Genomic DNA, 23,743 nt, shown 5'->3' with positions numbered 1-23,743 from the left:
TCACCTTCGGGATCAACGCCCTTCCCAGCACAAAAAAAGTCTATTCGCGAGTAGACTTTATGGACATAGGAGAAAAACGAGAACTCCTTACTCCTAGGTCTGCTAAATCTCCACGGGTCTACACCTCCCATCTGCTCCATAAAATCTTTAAGTACCTTGGCTGCTGCCGGCCTCCTTCCAGTCCTGGACTTCGACCTATCCAGCCCTGGTTCCAACACCGTATTAAAATCTCCCCCCCATTATCAGCTTTCCCATCTCTAGGTCCGGAATGCGTCCTAGCATCCGCCTCATAAAATTGGCATCATCCCAGTTCGGGGCATATACGTTTACCAAAACCACCGTCTCCCCCTGTAGTTTGCTACTCACCATCACGTATCTGCCCCCGTTATCCGCCACTATAGTCTTTGCCTCGAACATTACCCGCTTCCCCACTAATATAGCCACCCCCCTGTTTTTCGCATCTAGCCCCGAATGGAACACCTGCCCCACCCATCCTTTGCGTAGCCCAACCCGGTCCATCAGCTTCAGGTGCGTTTCCTGTAACATAACCACATCTGCCTTAAGTTTCTTAAGGTGTGACTTCCGGGTGCGGCGATGACCAGCTAAGTCGCACGTTTCGGCAGCTCCCGGTGGAACGGACTTTTGGGCTCTTGATAGGAGCCCCAACGGCAATTTTAACGGCTGAAAACACCGTGCGGTAAACCAGAAGGGTGTTCCCCCTGGACACGGATGGAAAAAGGAGAGGAAAGTGGCCGGATTGCAGCGGATCCTTTGGAACAACGGCAAGGAAGGCAAGCAGAAACCAAGATGGCGTCGGAAGGTGGCAGTTTCATATGGGGCCCTGAACAACAAGAGTTTTTGAAACGCTGCGTGGAGGAGATAAAAAAGGAAATGAAGAAAGAGTTGTTGGCCCCGATATTACAGGCGATTGAAGGGCTGAAAGAGGAACAAAAGACCCAGGAGCAGGAGCTTCGGGTCGTGAAGGCGAAAGCAGCAGAGAATGAAAACGACATACAGGGCCTGGTGGTGAAGTCGGAGATACAGGAGGCACACCAGAAACGATCTGTGGAGAGGTTGGAGGCACTGGAAAATAACGCAAGGAGGAACAACTTGAGGATTCTTGGCCTTCCTGAAGGTGTGGAGGGGGCGGACGTCGGGGCATATGTGAGCACGATGCTGCACTCGTTAATGGGAGCGGAGGCCCCGACGGGTCCGTTGGAGGTGGAGGGAGCATACCGAGTTATGGTGCGAGGACCGAGAGCAGGAGAAGCTCCCAGAGCCATAGTGGTGAGATTTCTCCGTTTTAAGGATAGAGAAATGGTCCTTAGATGGGCGAAGAAAACTCGGTGTAGTAAATGGGAGAACGCGGTGATCCGCGTCTATCAAGATTGGAGTGCGGAGGTGGCGAGAAGGAGGGCGAGCTTTAATCGGGCCAAAGCGGGTACTTCACAAAAAAAAGATAAAGTTTGGAATGCTGCAACCGGCAAGACTGTGGGTCACATATCAAGGGAGGCACCACTACTTTGAGACGGCGGATGAAGCGTGGACTTTTATTGTAGAAGAAAAATTGGAATGATTGGACTACGAAAATGAACGTTTGGACAAAGTGGTGGGACGAGTGGGGGGGGGGGCGAAGAGGGATTGTATGATTAATCCTGCGGTATGGTAACTTTTCTTTCTCCCACAGGTGGTGATGGGGGGAGGTGGGGAGGGAGAGGAGATGGGGCGTTGGCCATGGGAGGCGGGGCCGAGGGAGAGGCGCGGGCTTGGTTCCCGCGCTATGATAATTATGGCGGGAATAGAGAAGCAGGAAGGAGGGGGCGCCGCACGGGGCGAGCCGTGATCACGGGGGGAAGCCGAGGTCAGCCAGAGTTTGCTGACTTCTGGGAGCAACATGGGGGGAGTAATTACGCTAGCGGGGGGTCTAGCGGGGGGGGGGGGGGAGGGGGGAATTACTGGGTTGCTGCTGCTGGGGAAAGGGGGGAGTGGGTGCGGGAAAGGATGGGCGGGGGGGCACCGTCTGGGAGAAATACGGCCGCGTGGGAACTGGGCGAGAAGCTGGAAAAAGATGATGGCTAACCGGCAAGGGGGGGGGGGGTGGGAAGCCCCCCAACTCGGCTGATCACGTGGAACGTGAGGGGGCTTAACGGGCCGATAAAGAGGGCACGAGTACTCGCACACCTTAAGAAACTTAAAGCAGATGTGGTCATGTTACAGGAAACGCACCTGAAACTGATAGATCAGGTTAGGTTGCGCAAAGGATGGGTAGGGCAGGTGTTCCATTCGGGGCTGGATGCGAAAAACAGGGGGGTGGCTATATTAGTGGGGAAGCGGGTAATGTTCGAGGCAAAGACTATAGTGGCGGATAACGGGGGCAGATACGTGATGGTGAGTGGCAAATTACAGGGAGAGATGGTGGTGTTGGTAAACGTGTATGCCCCGAATTGGGACGATGCCAATTTTATGAGGCGAATGCTAGGACGCATCCCAGACCTAGAGACCGGAAAGCTGATAATGGGGGGAGACTTTAACACGGTGTTGGAACCAAGGCTGGATAGGTCGAAGTCCAGGACTGGTAGGAGGCCGGCAGCAGCCAAGGTGCTTAAGGATTTTATGGAGCAGATGGGAGGGGTGGACCCGTGGAGATTCAGTAGACCTAGGAGTAAGGAGTTCTCGTTTTTCTCCTATGTCCATAAAGTCTATTCACGCATAGACTTTTTTGTGTTGGGTAGGGCATTGATCCCGAGGGTGAGGGGAACGGAATATACGGCTATAGCCATTTCGGATCATGCCCCACACTGGGTAGACTTGGAGATAGGGGAGGAAACAAGAGGGCGTCCACCCTGGAGAATGGATATGGGACTAATGGCGGATGAGGGGGTGTGCTTAAGGGTGAGGGGATGCATTGAAAAGTACTTGGAACTCAATGACAATGGGGAGGTTCAGGTGGGAGTGGTCTGGGAGGCGTTGAAGGCGGTGGTTAGGGGGGAGCTGATATCAATAAGAACACATAAAGGGAAGCAGGAGAGTAAGGAACGGGAGCGGTTGTTGCAAGAACTTTTGAGGGTGGACAGACAGTATGCGGAAGCACCGGAGGAGGGACTGTATAGGCAAAGGCTGCATGTGGAATTTGACTTGCTGACCACAGGCACTGCAGAGGCACAATGGAGGAAGGCGCAGGGTGTACAGTATGAATATGGAGAGAAGGCGAGCAGATTGCTGGCACACCAATTGAGGAAAAGGGGAGCAGCGAGGGAAATAGGGGGGGTGAGAGACGAAGATGGAGAGACGGAGCGGGGAGCGGAGAGAGTGAATGAAGTGTTTAAGACATTTTATAAAAAATTGTATGAAGCTCAACCCCCGGATGGGAGGGAGAGAATGATGGAGTTTTTGGATCGGCTGGAAATTCCCAAGGTGGAAGAGCAGGAAAGGATGGGATTGGGAGCACAGATCACGGTAGAAGAAGTGGTGAAAGGAATTAGGAACATGCAGACGGGAAAGGCCCCGGGACCGGACGGATTCCCAGTTGAATTTTACAGAAAATATTTGGACTTGCTCGCCCCGCTACTGACGAGGACCTTCAACGAGGCAAAGGAAAGGGGACAACTGCCCCCGACTATGTCAGAAGCAACGACATCGCTTCTTTTAAAGAAGGAAAAGGATCCGCTACAATGCGGGTCCTACAGACCAATCTCCCTCCTCAATGTAGATGCCAAGGTCTTGGCCAAGGTAATGGCAATGAGAATAGAGGAATGTGTCCCGGGGGTGGTTCATGAGGACCAAACTGGGTTTGTGAAGGGGAGACAGCTGAACACGAACATACGGAGGTTGTTAGGGGTAATGATGATGGCCCCACCAGAGGGTGAAACGGAGATAGTAGTGGCGATGGATGCCGAGAAAGCATTTGATAGAGTGGAGTGGGATTATCTGTGGGAGGTGTTGAGGAGATTTGGGTTCGGAGAGGGGTATGTTAGATGGGTGCAGCTGTTGTATAGGGCCCCAGTGGCGAGTGTGGTCACGAATGGACGGGGATCGGCATATTTTCGGCTCCATAGAGGGACAAGGCAGGGATGTCCTCTGTCCCCATTACTGTTTGCACTGGCGATTGAGCCCCTGGCGATAGCGCTGAGAGGTTCCAAGGGATGGAGGGGAATACTTAGGGGAGGAGAGGAACACCGGGTATCTTTATATGCGGATGATCTGCTACTATATGTGGCGGATCCAGCGGAGGGGATGCCAGAAATAATGCGGATACTTGGGGAGTTTGGGGATTTTTCAGGGTATAAATTGAACATGGGAAAGAGTGAGCTGTTTGTGGTGCATCCAGGGGAGCAGAGTAGAGAAATAGAAGACCTACCGTTGAGGAAGGTAACAAGAGACTTTCGTTACCTGGGGATCCAGATAGCTAAGAATTGGGGCACATTGCACAGGCTAAATTTGACGCGGTTGGTGGAACAGATGGAGGAAGATTTCAAGAGATGGGACATGGTAGCATTGTCAATGGCAGGGAGGGTGCAGGCAGTTAAGATGGTGGTCCTCCCGAGATTCCTTTTTGTGTTTCAGTGTCTCCCGGTGGTGATCACGAGGGCTTTTTTCAAAAGGATAGAAAAGAGTATCATGGGTTTTGTTTGGGCCGGGAAGACTCCGAGAGTGAGGAAGGGATTCTTACAGCGTAGTAGGGATAGGGGGGGGCTGGCACTACCGAGCCTAAGTGAGTATTATTGGGCCGCTAATATTTCAATGGTGAGTAAGTGGATGGGAGAGGAGGAAGGAGCGGCGTGGAAGAGATTAGAGAGGGCGTCCTGTAGGGGGACCAGCCTGCAGGCTATGGTGACAGCCCCATTGCCGTTCTCACCAAGGAACTATACCACGAGTCCGGTGGTGGTAGCTACACTGAAGATTTGGGGACAGTGGAGACGACATAGGGGAAAGACCGGAGCACTGGGGGGGTCCCCGATAAGAAACAACCATAGGTTTGCCCCGGGGGGAATGGATGGGGGATATGGAATGTGGCAAAGAGCAGGTATAACGCAATTGAAAGATCTATTTGTGGATGGGAAGTTTGCGAGTCTGGGAGCGCTGACCGAGAAATATGGGTTGCCCCAAGGGAATGCATTCAGGTACATGCAATTGAGGGCTTTTGCGAGGCAGCAGGTGAGGGAATTCCCGCAGCTCCCGACACAAGAGGTGCAGGACAGAGTCATCTCAAAGAAATGGGTGGGGGACGGTAAGGTGTCGGATATATATAGGGAAATGAGAGACGAAGGGGAGACTATGATGGACGAACTAAAAGGGAAATGGGAAGAAGAGCTAGGGGAGGAGATTGAGGAGGGAATGTGGGCAGATGCCCTAAACAGGGTAAACTCGTCGTCCTCGTGCGCAAGGCTAAGCCTGATTCAGTTTAAGGTATTACACAGGGCACATATGACTGGAACACGGCTCAGTAAATTTTTTGGGGTGGAGGATAGGTGTGCGAGGTGCTCGAGAGGCCCAGCGAATCATACCCATATGTTTTGGTCATGCCCGGCACTACAGGGGTTTTGGATGGGGGTGACAAAGGTGCTTTCGAAAGTAGTAGGAGTCCGGGTCGAACCAAGCTGGGGGTTGGCTATATTTGGGGTTGCACAAGAGCCGGGAGTGCAGGAGGCGAAAGAGGCCGATGTTTTGGCCTTTGCGTCCCTAGTAGCCCGGCGCAGAATATTGCTAATGTGGAAAGAAGCCAAGTCCCCGGGGGTGGAGACCTGGATAAATGATATGGCGGGGTTCATAAAGTTAGAGCGGATTAAGTTCGTCCTAAGGGGGTCGGCTCAAGGGTTTACTAGGCGGTGGCAACCGTTCGTCGAATATCTTGCGGAAAGATAGATAGGGGAGAACAAAGAAGGCAGCAGCAGCAGCCCAGGACTTGGGGTGTGGGGGGGCGGGGGGGGGGGGGGGGGGGTGTGGCCTGAGACAAGGCAGTTGCCAATTAGGGCTAGTTTTTATTTTTTGTTATTTAATATTTATTTATTTGTTGTCGTTTTCTTTTGTTCTTGTTTAAATAAAAAAGGTCATTATTATCTGTACTGTTATAATGTTGTGTAAAGGATGCACAATGTACTGTGTTGGTTGACCAAAAATTTTCAATAAAATATTATTTAAAAAAAAAAAAAAAGTTTCTTAAGGTGTGCGAGTACCCGTGCCCTCTTTATCGGCCCGTTCAGCCCTCTCACGTTCCACGTGATCAGCCGGGTTGGGGGGCTTCCTACCCCCCCCCCCCTCTCCCCCCCGCCCCTTGTCGATTAGACATCCCCTTTTTCCAGCTCCTCACCCGGTTCCCACGCAGCTGTATCTCCCCCAGGCGGTGCCCCCCCGCCCATCCCCTCCCATACCAGCTCCCCCCTCTCCCCAGCAGCAGCAACCCAGTAATTCCTCCCTCCCACCCCCCCGCTAGATCCCCCGCTAGCGTAATTACTCCCCCCATGTTGCTCCCAGAAGTCAGCAAACTCTGGCCGACCTCGGCTTCCCCCCGTGACCTCGGCTCGCACCGTGCGATGCCCCCTCCTTCCTGCTTCTCTATTCCCGCCATGATTATCATAGCGCGGGAACCAAGCCCGCGCTTTTCCCTTGGCCCCACCCCCAATGGCCAACGCCCCATCTCCTCCACCTCCCCTCCTCCCCCCATCACCACCTGTGGAAGAGAGAAAAGTTAACACATCGCAGGATTAATACATAAAACTCCTCTTTCCCCCTTTTTAACCCCCCTCTTCGCCCCCCACATTCGCCCCACCACTTTGTTCAAACGTTCTTTTTAATAACCCGCTCATTCCAGTTTTTCTTCCACAATAAAAGTCCACGCTTCATCCACCGTCTCAAAGTAGTGGTGCCTCCCTCGATATGTGACCCACAGTCTTGCCGGTTGCAGCATTCCAAATTTTATCTTCTTTTTATGAAGCACCGCCTTGGCCCGATTAAAGCTCGCCCTCCTTCTCGCCACCTCCGCACTCCAGTCTTGATAAACGCGGATCACAGCGTTCTCCCATTTACTGCTCCGAGTTTTCTTTGCCCATCTAAGGACCATTTCTCTATCCTTAAAACGGAGGAATCTCACCACTATGGCTCTGGGAATTTCTCCTGCTCTCGGTCCTCGCGCCATCACTCGGTATGCTCCCTCCACCTCCAACGGACCCGCCGGGGCCTCCGCTCCCATTAACGAGTGCAGCATCGTGCTCACATATGCCCCGACGTCCGCTCCCTCCGCACCTTCAGGAAGACCAAGAATCCTCAGGTTGTTCCTCCTTGCGTTGTTCTCCAGTGCCTCCAACCTTTCCACACATTGTTTCTGATGTGCCTCATGCGTCTCCGTCTTCACCACCAGGCCCTGTATGTCGTCCTCATTCTCAGCTGCCTTTGCCTTCACGACCCGAAGCTCCCGCTCCTGGGTCTTTTGTTCCTCCTTTAGCCCTTCGATCGCCTGTAGTATCGGGGCCAACAGCTCTTTCTTCATTTCCTTTTTGAGTTCTTCCACACAGCATTTCAAAAACTCTTGTTGTTCAGGGCCCCATGTTAAACTGCCACCTTCCGACGCCATCTTGGTTTTTGCTTGCCTTCCTTGCCGCTGTTCTAAAGGATCCACTGCAATCCGGCCACTTTCTCCTCCTTTTTTCATCCGTATCCAGGGGGGATTCCTTTCTGGTTTACCGCACGGTGTTTTTAGCCGTCAAAATTGCCGTTGGGGCTCCTTATCAAGAGCCCAAAAGTCCGTTTCACCGGGAGCTGCCGAAACGCGCGACTCAGCTGGTCATCGCCGCACCTGGAAGTCTCCTTGGGCTCATTTTTGAAGATAAAATAAAAGATCTTGTCACTCATATAGTTGCCAAAATAAGTGTAACCCCGAGGATTGGAAACTTGTTCTAGAATTCAGCAAAGGAGGATCAAGAAACTCATAAAGAGAAAATAGAATATGAGAGCAAACTGGCTAGAAACATAAAAAAACGACTGGAAAAGTTCCTGCAAAATGTGAAAAGGAAAAGATTCGCAAAGACCAATGTGGGTCCATTGCAGGCAAAGACAGGAGAGTTTATAATGGAGAATAAGGAAATGACAGAGAAACTAAACAATGTGTGTCTGTCTCATGGAGGAAGATACAGAAATCGTCCCAAAAACAGAGAACCAAGGAACCAGTGAGCACGAGGAACTGAAAGAGATTAGTATTAGTGAAAAAGCAGTACTGGAGAAATTAATGTGGTTGAAAGTTAATAAATCTCCAAAAGCTGCTGCTCTCCATCCCAGAGTGTTGAAAGAGGCGGCTGTAGAGATAGTGGATACGTTGGTGGTCATCTTTCAAAATTCGATAGATTCTGGAATGGTTCCTGCAGATTGGAAGGTGGTAAATGTAACCCCACTATTTAAGGAGGGAGAGAAAACAGGAACCACAGACCCATCAGCCTGACATCAGTAGGAGGGAAAATGCTACAATCTATCATAAAGGATGTGATAACATACAAATTAGCAGCAGGAGTAGGCCACTCGGCCCCTCGAGCCTGCTCCACCATTCAATACGTTCCCGGCTGATCTGATTGTAACCTCAACTCCCATCGCCCCCCGATAAGTTTGCTAATAAAGTATCTATTCAACTCCATCTTCAAAATATTCAAATACTCTGCTTTCACTGCCCTTTGAGGAAGAGAGTTCCAAAGACTCACAACTCTGAGAGAAAAAAGTTCTCCTCTGCCTTAAATGGGCAAGTTATTGCTTTTAAAGTGACTCCAATTTCTAGATTCTCCCACAAGAGGAAACATCCTTTCCACATCCACCCTGTCAAGGCCCCTCAGGATCTGATACGGTTCAATCAAGTCACCTAAACTCCATTGGACACAAGCCCAGCCTGTCCAATCATTCCTCATAAGACCAGCCTCCAATTCCAGGTACGAGTCCAGTAAACCTTTTCTGAACTGCTTCCAACACATTGACATCATTTCATAAATGAGAGCGATACTGTACACAGTGCTCCAGATGTGGATTCATCAATGTCCTGTGTAACTGAAGCACAACCTCCCTACTTTTGTATTCAATTCCCTTTTTGTGATTCATGCTCTTGGACACCCATATCCCTCTGAGTCTCTCACTATTCAGATCAGAAACCTTTTTATTCTTCTGGCAACATGGACAATTTCTCATTTTCTCACATTATTCTCCATTTGGCAGATCTTTTCCCACTCGCGTAACCTACATCTATCCTTTGTAGTCTCCTTATGTCCTCTTCACAATTTACTTTCCTACCTATCTTTATACCATCGGACGTCGGAGCAGGAGTAGGCCATTCAGCCCATCGAGCCTGCGCCGCCATTCAATACGATCATGGCTGATCATCCACTTCACGGTAGCACAGTGGGTAGCACAGTTGCTTCACAGCTCCAGGGTCCCAGGTTCGATTCCGGCTTGGGCCACTGTCTGTGTGGAGTTTGCACTTTCTCCCTGTGCCTGCCTGGGTTTCCTCCGGGTGCTCTGGTTTCCTCCCACAGTCCAAAGATGTGCAGGTTAGGTGGATTGGCCATGCTAAATTGCCCTTAGTGTCCTAAAAGGTTGGGTGGGGTTGTGGACTTAGGTTGGGTGCTCTTTCCAAGGGCCGGTGCAGACTCTTTTTTAAAAAAATATATTTTATTGAAATTTTTTTTCCCTGAGCAACATTTTTCCCGCTTACAAAACAAGCGAAACGATAACAATAACAAAACAGGAATTTTTTAACTTTTTAACAATAATAATAATAATATACAAGTAACAAAACCTCGTACTCTATTGACCTATACTCAACTAAGCCTCCTCCTCCCCCCCCCCCCCCCCCCCCCCGGGTTGCTGCTGCTGGTCATCTGTCTTCCCTCTAACGTTCCCCTAGGTAGTCGAGAAATGGCTGCCACCGCCTGGTGAACCCTTGAGCCGATCCTCTCAGGGCAAACTTTATCTGCTCCAGTTTAATAAACCCCACCATATCGTTTACCCAGGCCTCCAGTCCGGGGGGTTTCGCCTCCTTCCACATGAGTAGGATCCTGCGCCGGGCTACGAGGGACGCAAAGGCCATGACATCGGCCTCTTTCGCCTCCTGCACTCCCGGCTCTTCCGCAACTCCAAATAGAGCTAACCCCCAGCCTGGTTTGACCCGGGCCTTCACCACCTGCGAAATCACTCCCGTCACTCCCTTCCAGTGCCGGGCACGCCCAAAACATATGTGCGTAGTTTGCCGGGCTCCCGCCACACCTCCCACATTTGTCCTCCACTCCAAAGAACCTGCTCAATCTTGCCCCCGTTATGTGTGCTCTATGTAGCACCTTAAATTGAATCAGGCTAAGCCTGGCGCATGAGGAAGAGGAATTTACCCTGCTTAGGGCATCAGCGCACATACCCTCCTCTATCTCCTCCCCTAATTCTTCTTCCCACTTTCTTTTTAGTTCGCCCACCGACTCCTCCCCCTCTTCCCTCATCTCTCTATAAATCTCTGACACCTTGCCCTCTCCGACCCACACCCCTGAAATCACCCTGTCCTGTATCCCCTGTGTCGGGAGCCGCGGAAATTCCCTCACCTGTTGTCTAGTAAACGCCCTCACCTGCATATATCTCAAGAAATTCCCCCGGGGTAACTTATACTTTTCCTCCAGTGCTCCCAAGTTCGCAAAAGTCCCATCTATGAATAAATCTCCCACCTTCCTAATTCCCAACTGGTACCAGCTCTGAAATCCTCCATCCATTCTTCCTGGGGCGAACCTATGGTTGTTCCTGATAGGGGACCCCACCAGGGCTCCCCGCACCCCTCTCTGTCGCCTCCACTGTCCCCATATGTTCAGTGTTGCTGCCACCACCGGATTCGTGGTGTACTTTTTCGGTGAGAACGGTAGCGGCGCCGTCACCAGCGCCTCTAGACTCGTCCCTTTACAGGACCTTCTCTCCAGCCTTTTCCACGCCGCTCCCTCACCCTCCATCATCCATCTACGTATCATTGCCACATTGGTGGCCCAATAATAATCTCCCAAGTTCGGTAGTGCCAGTCCTCCTCTGTCCCTACTGCGCTGAAGGAACCCCCCTATTTACTCTCGGAACTTTCCCTGCCCACACAAAGCTCGTAATGCTCCTATCTATTTTATTAAAAAAGGTCCTGGTGATTAAAATAGGGAGACATTGAAATACAAATAAGAACCTCGGGAGGACCATCATCTTAATTGCTTGCACCCTGCCCGCCAGCGATAAAGGCTGCATGTCCCACCTCTTAAAGTCCTCCTCCATTTGTTCTACCAGCCGTGTCAGATTAAGTCTGTGCAAGGTGGGCCGGTGCAGACTCAATGGGCTGAATGGCCTCCTTCTGCATTGTAAATTCTATGATTCTATGATTCAATGTCTTTTTCCCCACACTATCTCCATATCCATTTGTGTTATTAATATTTAAAAATCTGTCAGTTAGGTGGCCTGTGGCCCAGTGGTTAGCACTGTTGCCTCACGGCCCCAAGAACCTGAGTTCGATCCTGGCCCCGGGTCACTGTCCATGTGGAGTTTGCACACTCTCCTAGTGCCTTGTGGGTCTCAGATCCACAACTGAACTTGATGTGCAGCATTGGTGAATTGGCCTCGCCACACTGCCTCTTAATTAGAAAAACATAATTTATTAAACAAAGAGAAAGAAATCTGTCAGTCTCTGCTTTAAACACACTCAGTGACTGAACTTCCACAGCCCTCTAGGGTAGAGAATTCCAAAGATTCACAACCCTCGGAGTAAAGAAATGTCTCCTCCGAGACCGGTCCTAAGTGGCTTCTCCCTTAGTTTGAAATTGTGTCCCCTGGTTCCAGACTCTCCAACCAGGGGAAACCTCTCACCTGCACCCACCCTGTCTATTCCTTAATGGATTTTGTAAGTTTCAATGAAATCCCCTCTCATTCCTTGAAACTCCAGAGAAAAGAGGCCTAGTTTCCCCAATCTGCATTCATAGGACAGTCCTGCCAAACCCGGAACAAGTCTGGTGAAACTTTGTTGCTGTTCCTCTGTGGCAATACCTTTCCTAAGGTAAGGGGAGTAAAACTGCACACATTACTCCAGCTGTGGTCTAAGCATTTCATAATGATCGATGTCAAGGCCACCGGACGGTATTCATTGAGGCACATTGCCTGGTTCTTCTTTGGCACCGGTATGATGGTGGTCTTCTTGAAGCAGGTGGGAATCTCAGAACGGAGCAGGGAGAGGTTCAGGATGTCCGCGAACACACCTGCCAGTTGGTCCGCGCAGGATCTGGGTGCACGGCAGGGACTCAGTCAGGACCCGCCGCTTTCCAAGGGTTCACTTTCAAGAAGGCTAATCTGACTTTGGACGCTGTGACGATGGGCATGGGTGTGCCCAAGGCTGCTGGGGCAGATGTCAAAGGTTTGTTGGTTTCCTGCTCGAAATAAGCATAGAATGCATTGAGTTTGTTGGGAAGGGGTGCGCTGTTGCTAAAGATCCTACTCGGCTTTGCTTTTTAGCGCATTATGTTGTTTAAGCCTCGCCACAATCGATGAGAGTCCATGATTCTAGCTTAGTCTGGACAACTCTTCTGTTGTCTCTTGGCATCCCTGTTGGCTTTGCAGAGGTCGTACCTAGATTTTTTTGTATAGGTCAGGGTTGCCTGACTTGAACGCCTCAGACGTGGCCTTCAGTCGGGAGTGAATCTCCCGATTAAACCATGGGTTCATGGGTAACGTACGTACTACCTTCTTTGACACCCAATCTTCTACAGACTTGCTGCTGAAATCTGTGATGGTGCTGGCATACTCGTTTAAGTTGGCTGCTGAGTTCTTGAATATGGACCAGTCACGTAAGAGCTCTTCTGTTGCCTCGGACCAGCATTGCACAACGTTCATAACCAGATTCTCCAGCTTAAGTTTCTGCTTGTATGCCGGGAAAAGGACCGCCATCTTGTGGTCCGACTTTCCAAAGTGCAATCGAGATGGATCATCATTATTGCAAGAGCTACCCCGATAGGGGGAAGCAGGATCCCAAAGTATCGTTGCGTTTCGGTTATTGCTCTCTTTTGTCGCTTCATCATTTGGTAATGGTCGCTTAAATTGGCGAGGTGGTGTATAAAGGGGACTACATACCCCAGATAACAGGATCCCGTCCAATTCTCTGGCAGCCAGGGATATGCCTTGTGGCCACAAATAAAGTACGTCCCATTGTACGAAGTGAGTTTGTCCACATCAAACCTTTCAGCCATCAAGGAGTACTTGAAGGTACCTGTCCCATTTGAGTATGGGACGTCCAGTGTACACCCATAAAACTGAGGAGACGTATATATGGGATAGACCTCGGATATGTTGGCCACCACAAATCTGTGCTCACATTAACTCGCACCTACGAATATCCCTTTAACCACATTCCTTACTAAACATATTATTCCCAGCGGTCTTCCCATGTTGGTATTAGTGAGGGTAAGAAACGGAGGCTGGTGGGATTTGTTATAACTTGGTTGGTACCACATCTCAAAGGTGTTCATTGGATAGCCCCCCTCTTTCCAAGGTCTTGGGGATATGGGGAGAAACGATAAACTAGAAGCTGCCCCGCCGTCTGGGTGTCTTACCATAGATGCAATTCTTATAGTCCTGGGGGATTGACGAGTACCATTCTGGTAAATATGCCATTCTACTGTTTCCGACAGGTTAAGCGGAACAGGTCTGAGGGGGATCCCTCCCTTAGCATGGGTCGGGATATGTGTACATACCCAGCAACCAGAAACATTCATATCCTTTGCGTACACATATGACATATACAGATACGTGTTTACATGTAATTCCCTTTTTTTTCCCGCAGCCTCCCTTGGTCAACGCATCCCAAGGGTAAAGTCTTTTTTTTGTTTCTGCAGCTATAGTCCCATTTACAGTTGACCTGATGACAGGGTAGGTTGCCCTTAGTCACTCCACTGATGAGTATGGTCCGATTGCATCGTTGTACGTAGGCCGAACATCCGTCCGCAGGGGTCGCGTTCCAAGGTCCTTCTCCTGGGCCTTGACTAGTGCATTGTAAGGTGTCTCCTCGACAGAGGTGATGAGTCCGTCTTCCCTTGGGGCCACAGGTTCTTCGCTTGGCCTCTCCCGTATCCAAAAGTCCCAGCAGGGTTACGATAATAAGGCTGTCCTTCATCCCGTGAATGATGCTGAAGTTATTACCTTGGGCTTGAAACAGAGGGTTATTCTCTATTGCATTTTCACAACCTTACAATGGTGGATGTGGATCCAGGCATTTCTGCCTTCCACTTTTACAGTAGTGGGAGTAGTGAGTAGGACCTGGTGTGGTCCTTCCCATTGGTGTTCTAATCCCTTCCTAACCCAATTACGAATCAGAACATACTCCCCCGGATTAATAGTGACAGAACTGGACAAGGGAGGTATCTCCTCATAAGCAGCTCGTACCCGTGAATGGAGGCCCTTTAGTACTTTAGTCAAGGCTATCACATAGTTGGCATTTCAGTGGTCATATGGTGAAACTGTACTTCCTTATGTTTCCCTTGATCCCAAGGAGTACGCAAGGGTCTTCCGTATAAAATTTCGGCGGGACTCAGTCGCGTCTTTCCAGCTGGGGTTGCACGTATTTGGAAGAGGGCAACAGGCAATAATTTGAACCAAGTGGCTCCAGTCTCTGCCTGTAGTTTTGCCAGTTTTGTTTTTAATGTCTGATTAACCCTTTCTACCATTCCCGTGGCTTGGGGTCGGTATGCGCAATGTAATTGTTGTTTTATTCCCAGCTGAGTACAAAATTCCTCATTACTCTGTCCCACAAAATGAGGTCCATTATCAGAGCTTAATCGATATGGAATCCCAAATCTAGGAACAATTTCTCGCATCAAAACTTTTACTACCGTGGAAGCTTTGTTATCTACAGTGGGGTAAGCTTCTATCCATTTACTAAATACATCAACAATAACCAATACATGTTTATAACATTGGCATCTTTCCAACTCAATGTAATCCATCTGGAGTGTCTCAAAGGGACCTTCTGGTAGCGGGGTTTTACCCATTTCACAGGGTATTGCTTTTCCAGGGTTATACTGCTGGCATACCAGGCAACGGCTGCTAATATTTTGCGCTATACCTTGCAGTCTCGGATGCCACCATGTTTTGAGCAGCACGTCACCTGTTGCACGTGCACCACAATGAGTTGCAAAGTGAACACATTCGGTGACCCAGGCTGCTAATGCATCGGGCATACAAGTTTGCCCTGCCGGGGTGACCCACAATTTGTTTACAGGATCATAACATCCCAATTCTTCCCATAGTCTTTTTACACAAGCAGGAGCGTCCTCCTGTAACTGAATGACGTCAGTGATGGTCGGCATTGGCTTTTCAGAAGGAGACTGACCCTTAGAGCTTTTAGTCTGGCTCATCATTTTTGGTACCACCATGTCTTTTAAGCGAGAAGCCTCTTTGGCTTGGTGGTATGGGCAGCGCACTTTATTACGGCTATTTGTTTAGGGAGCATTAAAGCCTGTAGTAATTGTGTAACTAACTGTTTGTGGGATATCTGAGTGCCTGCAGATGTAAGAAATCCCCTGTTCTTCCATAATTGACCAAAGTCGTGTGTGACTCCAAATGCGTATCTGGAGTCTGTGTAAATGTTTATTTTCTTATTCTCTCCTAACACGCATGCTCGGATAAGTGCAAATAGCTCGGCTTGTAGGGCGGAGAACGGTGTTTCAAATGCTGATGCTTCCAGGGTTTCTCCCTGCTGATTAACTATAGCGTACCCTGATAATCTATCCCCCCTTTCCCCGATGGAAACACTGCCATCGGTGAAAACAGTTAAGTCTACATCAGGCAGGCGAGTGTCGGAGGCTTCCTCTCTGAGGAGCGTCAGGCAATCGTGGCCTGGCTGTGAGCATTCCGAGGGTGGTTCGGAGAGAAAACTTGCTGGATTGATAGTGGTGCAGTGGCGAAATTGGAGCTTGGGATTATTCAGGAGATAAATCTCGTATTTGTTCTGCCGAGCCATGGTTAAATGTTGGGTTTGGAGCTGTCCGAGCAGTGCCGTGACAGAGTGGGAGCTGTAAACCACAATGTCCTGCTGGAGGGTAAGGTTAGCCACCGACTGGAGGCTGTTGTAAATAGAAGCAAGGATCTGAGTGCAGGTGGGATAGTCAAGAACTGTCAATTTAAGAGAACTGTCATTATTCTGAATATTGCTTTATTAATTTTAAGAAATTAACATATCTTGTTAGTTGTGCTTTCTTTAATAGAATCGACGAATTCATCTACAGAAAACCAAGAGCCAGCATAAGATTGGTTCAGTTATATATGTTTAATAAGTTATTGCGTTTGATATTTTAAAATAAATGTTTAGAATTAGCCTGGGAATTAAAACTTCAAACAATGTGGAAGCTGGTTTTTAAAAAAACACTTTGATTAAAAGCTAATCTATATTCCAAAAGAACAGATTGTTCAAAGACATTTGATAACGGGAATTTGGCAGCAATCCAACTTTTACTCCCAGTCCATTTGAGTGACAAATATTTTTTTTAAAAACGTTTGGAGATGCGAATGGCATCATTCCAAGCTATACGCCTCTTTTTATCTCTGCAAGAAAATGAACCCTTTCAACAAACTTTTGTGTATAATCCAGAAGATGTCAAAGTGCAGAATGTTGCACTTTCATTCCCAATAACTCTAAAGAAGTTAAAGATTTGGCATTACATATCCAAAAAGAAATCAAAAAACTTGATCCACCCCAATTTATCTCTCTCTGGGATAAAATTTGTGGGTGGCTTGGACACACTGGAATGTCCACAATAAGAATAATCTTATTCTCCTGTGTAGCTGTATTCATCATTTACATAACATACCAATGTGCTAAGTGTATAAAAAAACTATTCGCTAAACACAGGGGACCAACCATTAGAATGATTCAAACTAACCCAACTGTACCCCCAATTGATGAATTTGAGCTGAAATACTATTATTGAAATGTTACTGATCAATCAACTGTTTGACTGTATTATTCATATTGTATAATTTATTAATACTGAATCAGTAGTATCCCAGGCAGTATCAGGGGCAGCACAGTAGCATTGTGGATAGCACAATTGCTTCACAGCACCAGGGTCCCAGGTTCGATTCCTGCTTGGGTCACTGTCTGTGCGGAGTCTGCACGTCCTCCCCGTGTGTGCGTGGGTTTCCTCCGGGTGCTCCGGTTTCCTCCCACAGTCCAAAGATGTGCAGGTTAGGTGGATTGGCCATGATAAATTGCCCTTAGTATTGGGTGGGGTTACTGGGTTATGGGGATAGGGTGGAGGTGTTGACCTTGGGTAGGGTGCTCTTTCCAAGAGCCAGTGCAGACTCGATGGGCCGAATGGCCTCCTTCTGCACTGTAAATTCGATGATGAAATTTTATTAATTTATTAATTATTTTGAAATGCCTGGTTGTTGGGCCCTGGGGGTTGGCTGGGTTGTATGCTATATTGGGAACTTGCCGGACGGGAAACTGACATTGCGGTTGATAATCATCTGGGTAATCAGGGAAATCCACCCCTAGTGCCCCCTCTTTTCCCGGGACTAACTCTTGATTCATCTGTGGGAATTGATTAGCATGGGTTTTAGAACGAGTGCGAGACGCCGGAACTCCTTGCGACGGTGGAGGTGGTGATAGTGGCGTTGGGAGCGGTGGATAAAGGGCTTGAATGTAAGGTGGAGGCGGTGGTAGTGGTGGTGTAACAGTCGGTCATCCCCTATATTGCCAATTTTCAGGGTCATCCTCATCGTCTCCCTCGGTCAAGGCAAGGCCGGCCATTTGACCGTACGGTCCTGATTTAGAAATGGGGTTTTTTACAGACTTAGGTCTTTTTCTATGGTGGGCACATTCCTTTCTTAAAACCTCCGCAGTCTTAACAATTCCCCCTTCTGTTAATTCAATACCCAATTTTAAAGCGTTAGCCTGCCAACTAGCCAATAAAGATGTATCTTTTAATTTTTGGCAGTACTCCCGCCATAACTCAATCAATTTCTTAGCCGTGGAGCTACGGTTATGTTGCCAAATAATCTGCTGTGCCTCCATAACCGTAGGCAAATCTTTTGATCCCCCCCCCCAGGGGCCATTGCCCTTTCCCAAATTCTTATGCAATTCTCCCGATAACTGCCGCAGCTGCTGAGAATGTTCCGGATACTGTTCACAAAGAGTCTGAAGCACGCTTCCACTATCAGAGGTGCTATCTAAAGTATTACCCATTGTCTCCTATCCTCAGATGATCCTTGTGGTTACCTGCTTATTTTTGATAGCGATGCTAAATCGCTTATTCAATCAAGAATTTAAACGGGGTTATCCTGCCCCGTTACCCAATCAAGAGGCTAAATCAAATTGTTCGAATGTTCCGACAGGGTACGCAACGGTCAAGCCCTGTTTATTGTGTTTCCTTTAGGTGTTATCCGCACCACCATTTAAATTTTATAATATATAATTTGGACAGAGTTATCCGTTCTCCGTAATATTCAATCTGATCAACCCGAAGTGTCGAACAAGTCGAGACACCGGTTGATATACTTATTTATCGAAAACCATCTTTTATCGCGAAGGTATTAGGCAACCCTAAGGATCATCGTCATTCAATCATCTTACTAATTTGGAGAGGATTCTAACCTCTCACAGGCTATTTACCCAGAGATTTAAGGAGGGCTCTAACCTCCCAAGGTTTCCAACTCGGGACTTTAGGAAGGACTCTAACCTCCCAGGGACTCCAACCCTGGACCTTTTAGGGAGCACTCTAACCTCCCAGGGTTTCCAACCTGGGTCTTTAGGAAGGATTCTAACCTCCCAGGGTCTCCAACCCTTTCAACCCTTATTCGTAACGGGTTCGCGGACTGTTTTGATTTCGTCAGAGTCTCCTCAGAAACCGAACAGCAGGGCGTGGCCACACTCGGGACAGCAGAGGGGGAAACCAAAATGGTAACAAGGGGACTCACGTTTGGTGGCACATTCCCTCCTCAGGGTCCGAATGCGATCAGTCTGTTACGCCATCAGGTTCCAGGGAGGCTCCTTGAAATCCCACTCCTGACACCAAATGAGGATTCTTTGCTGCCAGTCCGGATGAAATGATCAGTCGAACACCTCGTTACTTCAACGTATACTTTATTTCACGGCCGGTGCTAAGACCGCTGTATCTCTGAGAGTTACAATAGTAAGCCAAAGTCAATACATCTGACAGCAGTTCTTATCCATTTTTGGTTCATTGCTGAGGGCAGCCCCCTCAATTATAATTATCGTTAAAGCTAGCGCAACCATTCCCAAGGCCGTTACTGCAATTTGTCTGGTACAAAAACAAGTGATTACAGCTTGCTACCAAAAGAGCCCGTCTTGACATTCCTTCACACAAAGCTTTATCTAACATTTTGTTTTCCCATAAAGTTCCAATCCATCTTGAGCCAAACGCTCATTTATCCATCATCAGCCAAATTCTCATGATTAGCAGCAGGAATAACAGCAGAATCCAACCTGTCATCACTTGTGAACCCTTTGGTGTCTCAGCATGTTGGACGACTGAGTAAATCCCTCCCCACAGTGAGAGGTGAATGGCTTCTTTCCAGTGTGAACTCGCTGGTGTCTCCGCAATGTGGATGATGTTTGAAACCACTTTGTGCAGTGAGAGCAGCTGAACGGTCTCTCCTCAGTGTGAATGCACTGGTGGGATATCAGTACCTGAGAGCTTTTAAACCCATTCCCACAGTCGGAGCATTTAAAGGGTCTCTCATTGGTGTGAGTGACATTGTGTTTCAGCAGGCTGGATAATTGAGCAAATCCCTTATCTCACACAGAGCAGAAGAACGGCTTCACCCCGGTGTGAACTCTCTGGTGTGTCTGCAGGTGGGGTAACTGAGTGAATCCCTTATCACACACAGTGCAGGTGAAAGGCCTCTCCCCGGTGTGAACTCGTTCGTGTTTCCGCAGGTTACCAATGTCAGTGAATCCCTTATCACACACAGTGCAGATGAATGGCCTCTCCCCAGTATGAACTCGTTCGTGTCTCCGCAGGTTGCCAATGTCAGTGAATCCCTTTTCACACTGAATGCAGGTGAAAGGCCTCTCCCCAGTGTGAACTCGCTGGTGTGTCTGCAGGTTGGATAACCGAGTGAATCCCTTCCCACAGTCAGAGCAGGGGAACGGCCTCTCCCCAGTGTGAACTCGTTCGTGTCTCCGCAGGTTGCCAATGTCAGTGAATCCCTTTCCACACTGAGAGCAGGTGAAAGGCCTCTCCCCAGTGTGAACTCGTTCGTGTTTCCGCAGGCTGCCAATGTCACTGAATCCCTTTTCACACTGAGAGCAGGTGAAAGGCCTCTCCCCGGTGTGAACTCGCTGGTGTGTCTGCAGGTGGGATAACTGAGTGAATCCCTTCCCACAGTCAGTGCAGGTAAACGGCCTCTCCCCAGTGTGACTGCGTTGATGCCTTGCCAGCTCGCACGGGGCTGCGAATCCCTTCCCACAATCCTCACATTTCCATGGTTTATCCATGGTCCGGGTGATCTTGCGTCTCACCGTGTTGGATAGTCAGTTGAAGCCTCGTCCACACACAGAACACCTATACAGTCTCTCCCTGTTGTGAATGGTGTAGTCTCTCCCTGTTGTGAATGGTGTAGTATGTTTTCAGGCTGTGTCACTGGTTAAAGCTCTTTGCACAGTCAGTGCTCTGTAACAGTCTCACACGGGTGTGTGTGTGTCTCAGTGCTTTTCCAGACACACTGTTGTTTAAAATCTCGTGAAGCAGACAGAATAGACAAACATTTCTCTTTCTAGATTCTAAGGCTGTGATCCCAAGAATTGAGTGACTCAGTCAGTTCTTGACGTGAGATTTAGTTTGAGATATCGGCCTCAAACTCCTCTCGTTCGAACTTCCTGCAAACAGATTTTACAATAGGAATCATTGTCAGTACAGGATAGAAATTCAGAACAGGCAATTCTAGTTTCTATCGAACATTCTTTCCTCTCTCTTTCCCTGAAATGCTCTAAATCTCAATCCCACACACACTCCCTCCATTCTCACTCTGCTTTTTCTAATATTCACCCTCCCAATTCTCCTGAAGGTGCTGATTCAGGCTCATTGACAGATCCAAGCTCTCTGCTTCCTGTCCTGGACACAGAGACCTGAAAAACTTCATGCAGGCTGCCAGACAGATATATGTCTATATTACTGGATGAAAAATGTGGTAATATACAGACTGTATACTCACTTACTTTCCCTCCCAATTTTCCTGAAGATGCTGATCAACAAATCTAAACTCACTAAAACCTGTACAAGAGTAGAGAATCTCCATACAAGTACATTTACTGATTAGAGATGGGGAAATCTGAGGAAGAATTTTATTTATTCATGGAGTAGTCATGACAGGGAACTCACTGCCCACAAGGGTTGTGGATGTCGAGATGATCAATAATTTAAAATAAAATAGGATGGTCACTTGAAGAAAATAAACTTGCAGGTGAACAGGGATATCGAGGGGGAATGGCACTGACTGGATTGCTGTACAGAGAGTCAGCATTGACTCGAGTTCCCAAATGGATTCTGTCAGTGCTGCAATGATTGTATGACTGGAAATATATAATGTAGGTACAGTACTACATTACAAAAATAGAAATAGTAATACATGTATTTTATTACAGAACCATCAATAATATATATAATACATACCATATAACAACACTAGACATATCTCTGTCCAATATTAAATTTTAAAAAATTAATTTACGGGATGTGGACAATGCTGGTCAGGCCAGCATTTATTGCCCATCCCTCGTTGGCCTTCCGAAGTAGTGGTGAGTTGCCTTTTTGAACTGCTGCAGTCCTTGAGGTGTAGGTACATCCCCTGTGCTGTTTTTTTCATTTGCTTTTTATAAATTTAGAGTACCCAATTCATCTTTTACAATTAAGGGGCAATTTAGCATGGCCAATCCACCTACCCTGCACATCTTTGGGTTGTGGGGGCTAAACGCATGCAAACACGGGGAGAATGTGCAAACTCAACGCAGACAGTGACCCAGAGCCGGCATTGAACCTGGGACCTCGGTGCCGTGAGGTAGCAGCGCTAACCACTGCTCCACCATGCTGCCCTACATCCCCTGTGCTGTGAGGGAGGGAATTCCAGGATGTTGCCCCAGAGACAGTGAAGGAACGGCAATATATTTCCAAGTCAAGGTGGTGTGTAACTTGGAGGGGAACCTCCAGGTGGTGAGGTTCCCAGGTATCTGCTGCTCTTGTCCTTCTAGATGGTAGTGGTTGTGGGTTTGGAAGGTGCTGTCTGAGGAATCTTTATGAGTTACTGCAGTGTATCTTGTAGATGGTATACACAGCTGCTACTGCTTGTCGGTGGTGGAAGGTTTGAATGTTTGTGGAAGGGGTTGCAATCAATCAGGCTGCTTTGTCCTGGATAGAGTAGAGTTTCTTGCGTGATGTTGGAGCTGCACTCATCCAGCAAAGTGGAATGTATTCCATTACACTCCTGACTTGTGCTTGTAGATGTCTGGTGGACAGGCTTTGGGGCATCAGGAAGCGTGTTACTCACCGTAGGATTCCCAGCCCTTGATCTGCCCTGGTAGCTACAGTATTAATATGGCTAGTCCAGTTCAGTTTCTGATCAATGGTAACCCCCAGGATGTTGGTTGTGCGGGTTTCAGCGATGGGAATGCCACTGAATGTCAAGGGGTGGTGGTTAGATCCTCTCTTTCGGAGATGGTCGTTGCCTGGCACTTGTGTAGCGCAAATGTAACTTGCCACTTATCAGCCCAAGTCTGGATATTGTCCAGGTCTTACTGAATTTGGACATGGACTGCTTCATTATCTGAGGAGTTGAGAATGGTGCTGATCATTGTGCAGTCATCCGCAAACATCACCACTTCTCACCTTATGATGGAAGGGAGAACATGTATGAAGCAGTTGAAGATGGTTGGGCCTGGGATACTGCCCTGAGGAACTCCTGCAGTGATGTCCTGGAGCAGAGATGATTGACCTCCAATCACCACAACCATCTTCCTTTGTGCCAGGTATGACTCCAACCAGTGAAGATTTATCCCCCGATTCCCATTGACTCCAGTTTAGCTGGGGCTCCTTGATGCCATACTCAGTCAAATGCTGCCTTGATGTCACTCTCACATCACTTCTAGCATTCAACTCTTTCGTCCAAGTTTGAAGCAAGGATGTAATGAGGTCAGGAGCTGAGTGACCCTGGCGGAACCCAAACTGAGCGTCCAGGAGCAGGTTGTTGCAGAATAAGTGCCACTTAATAGGACCTTTGATGACTCCTTCCATCACTTTGCTGATGATGGAGAATATTCCGACAGGGAAGTAGTTGGCTGGGTTGGATTTGGCCAGTTTACTGACCCCTTAAATGTCAGCCATCTCCTGGAGAAACCAGCCCTTTAATTGTGAACATTCGGAAAGAGACCATCCTTTTAGCCAGACAAATAAATGTGTCAAGCTGAGGGAACAAAGGATGTCAATGTCTTTGAGAGAGAGAGAGAGAGAGACCTGGGCCAAGCTTTGCAGAGTCTGCACCCTCCCTGGATTCACTTCCTTTCTCTTCAGTTGCTGCAAGTGACCAATTGAAGGTGAGAATGAGAAAATAAAAGAAAGTGTATTACTCACAGGTGTTGGAGACAGTAGTCTGTGAGCAGCTCCAGCTCATTCAGGGTTGGAGGAACAACAGCTTTGCTCGGCAGAAACCTCCATGTCTAACTTCCGTATTGAGACAATGGGGGAGTTCTGATTGGCGGAGGGGCAGAGTCTTTCCA

The 23,743-nt window shown here is 48.4% G+C and overlaps 2 protein-coding genes across 3 annotated transcripts in view; both read right to left on the bottom strand.

The window, feature by feature from the left end:
- The window catches only part of LOC140418062 (uncharacterized), a gene marked incomplete at its 5' end in the record, with an annotated part of 122,606 nt that overhangs the window by 41,837 nt on the left and 57,026 nt on the right, over positions 1-23,743 (bottom strand). The window lies entirely within an intron of this gene.
- On the bottom strand, positions 6,775-23,719 carry LOC140422487 (uncharacterized). Of its 2 annotated transcripts, XR_011947483.1 has the most exons (3): positions 23,598-23,719; positions 19,525-20,854; positions 6,775-7,025 (listed from the first exon to the last, which is right to left on the bottom strand). XR_011947483.1 is itself a non-coding variant. In XM_072507510.1 (2 exons), exon 2 carries the CDS (start codon positions 20,471-20,473, stop codon positions 19,772-19,774), a length of 702 nt encoding a protein of 233 aa, XP_072363611.1. In that variant the 5' UTR covers positions 20,474-20,854; positions 23,598-23,719; the 3' UTR covers positions 19,080-19,771. The 2 variants fall into 2 exon arrangements, 1 of the variants encoding a protein (XP_072363611.1); XM_072507510.1 differs by lacking the exon at positions 6,775-7,025 and having other exon boundaries at positions 19,080-20,854.

This window comes from Scyliorhinus torazame, chromosome 5, assembly GCF_047496885.1.
Source record: "Scyliorhinus torazame isolate Kashiwa2021f chromosome 5, sScyTor2.1, whole genome shotgun sequence".
Taxonomy (NCBI): domain Eukaryota; kingdom Metazoa; phylum Chordata; class Chondrichthyes; order Carcharhiniformes; family Scyliorhinidae; genus Scyliorhinus; species Scyliorhinus torazame.
This window is presented reverse-complemented; position numbering and strand designations above follow the sequence as displayed.

Excerpts from the sequence above, each read along its gene's own strand:
- LOC140422487 (XM_072507510.1), bottom strand. The coding sequence starts at position 20,473 with ATGGATAAACCATGGAAATGTGAGGATTGTGGGAAGGGATTCGCAGCC.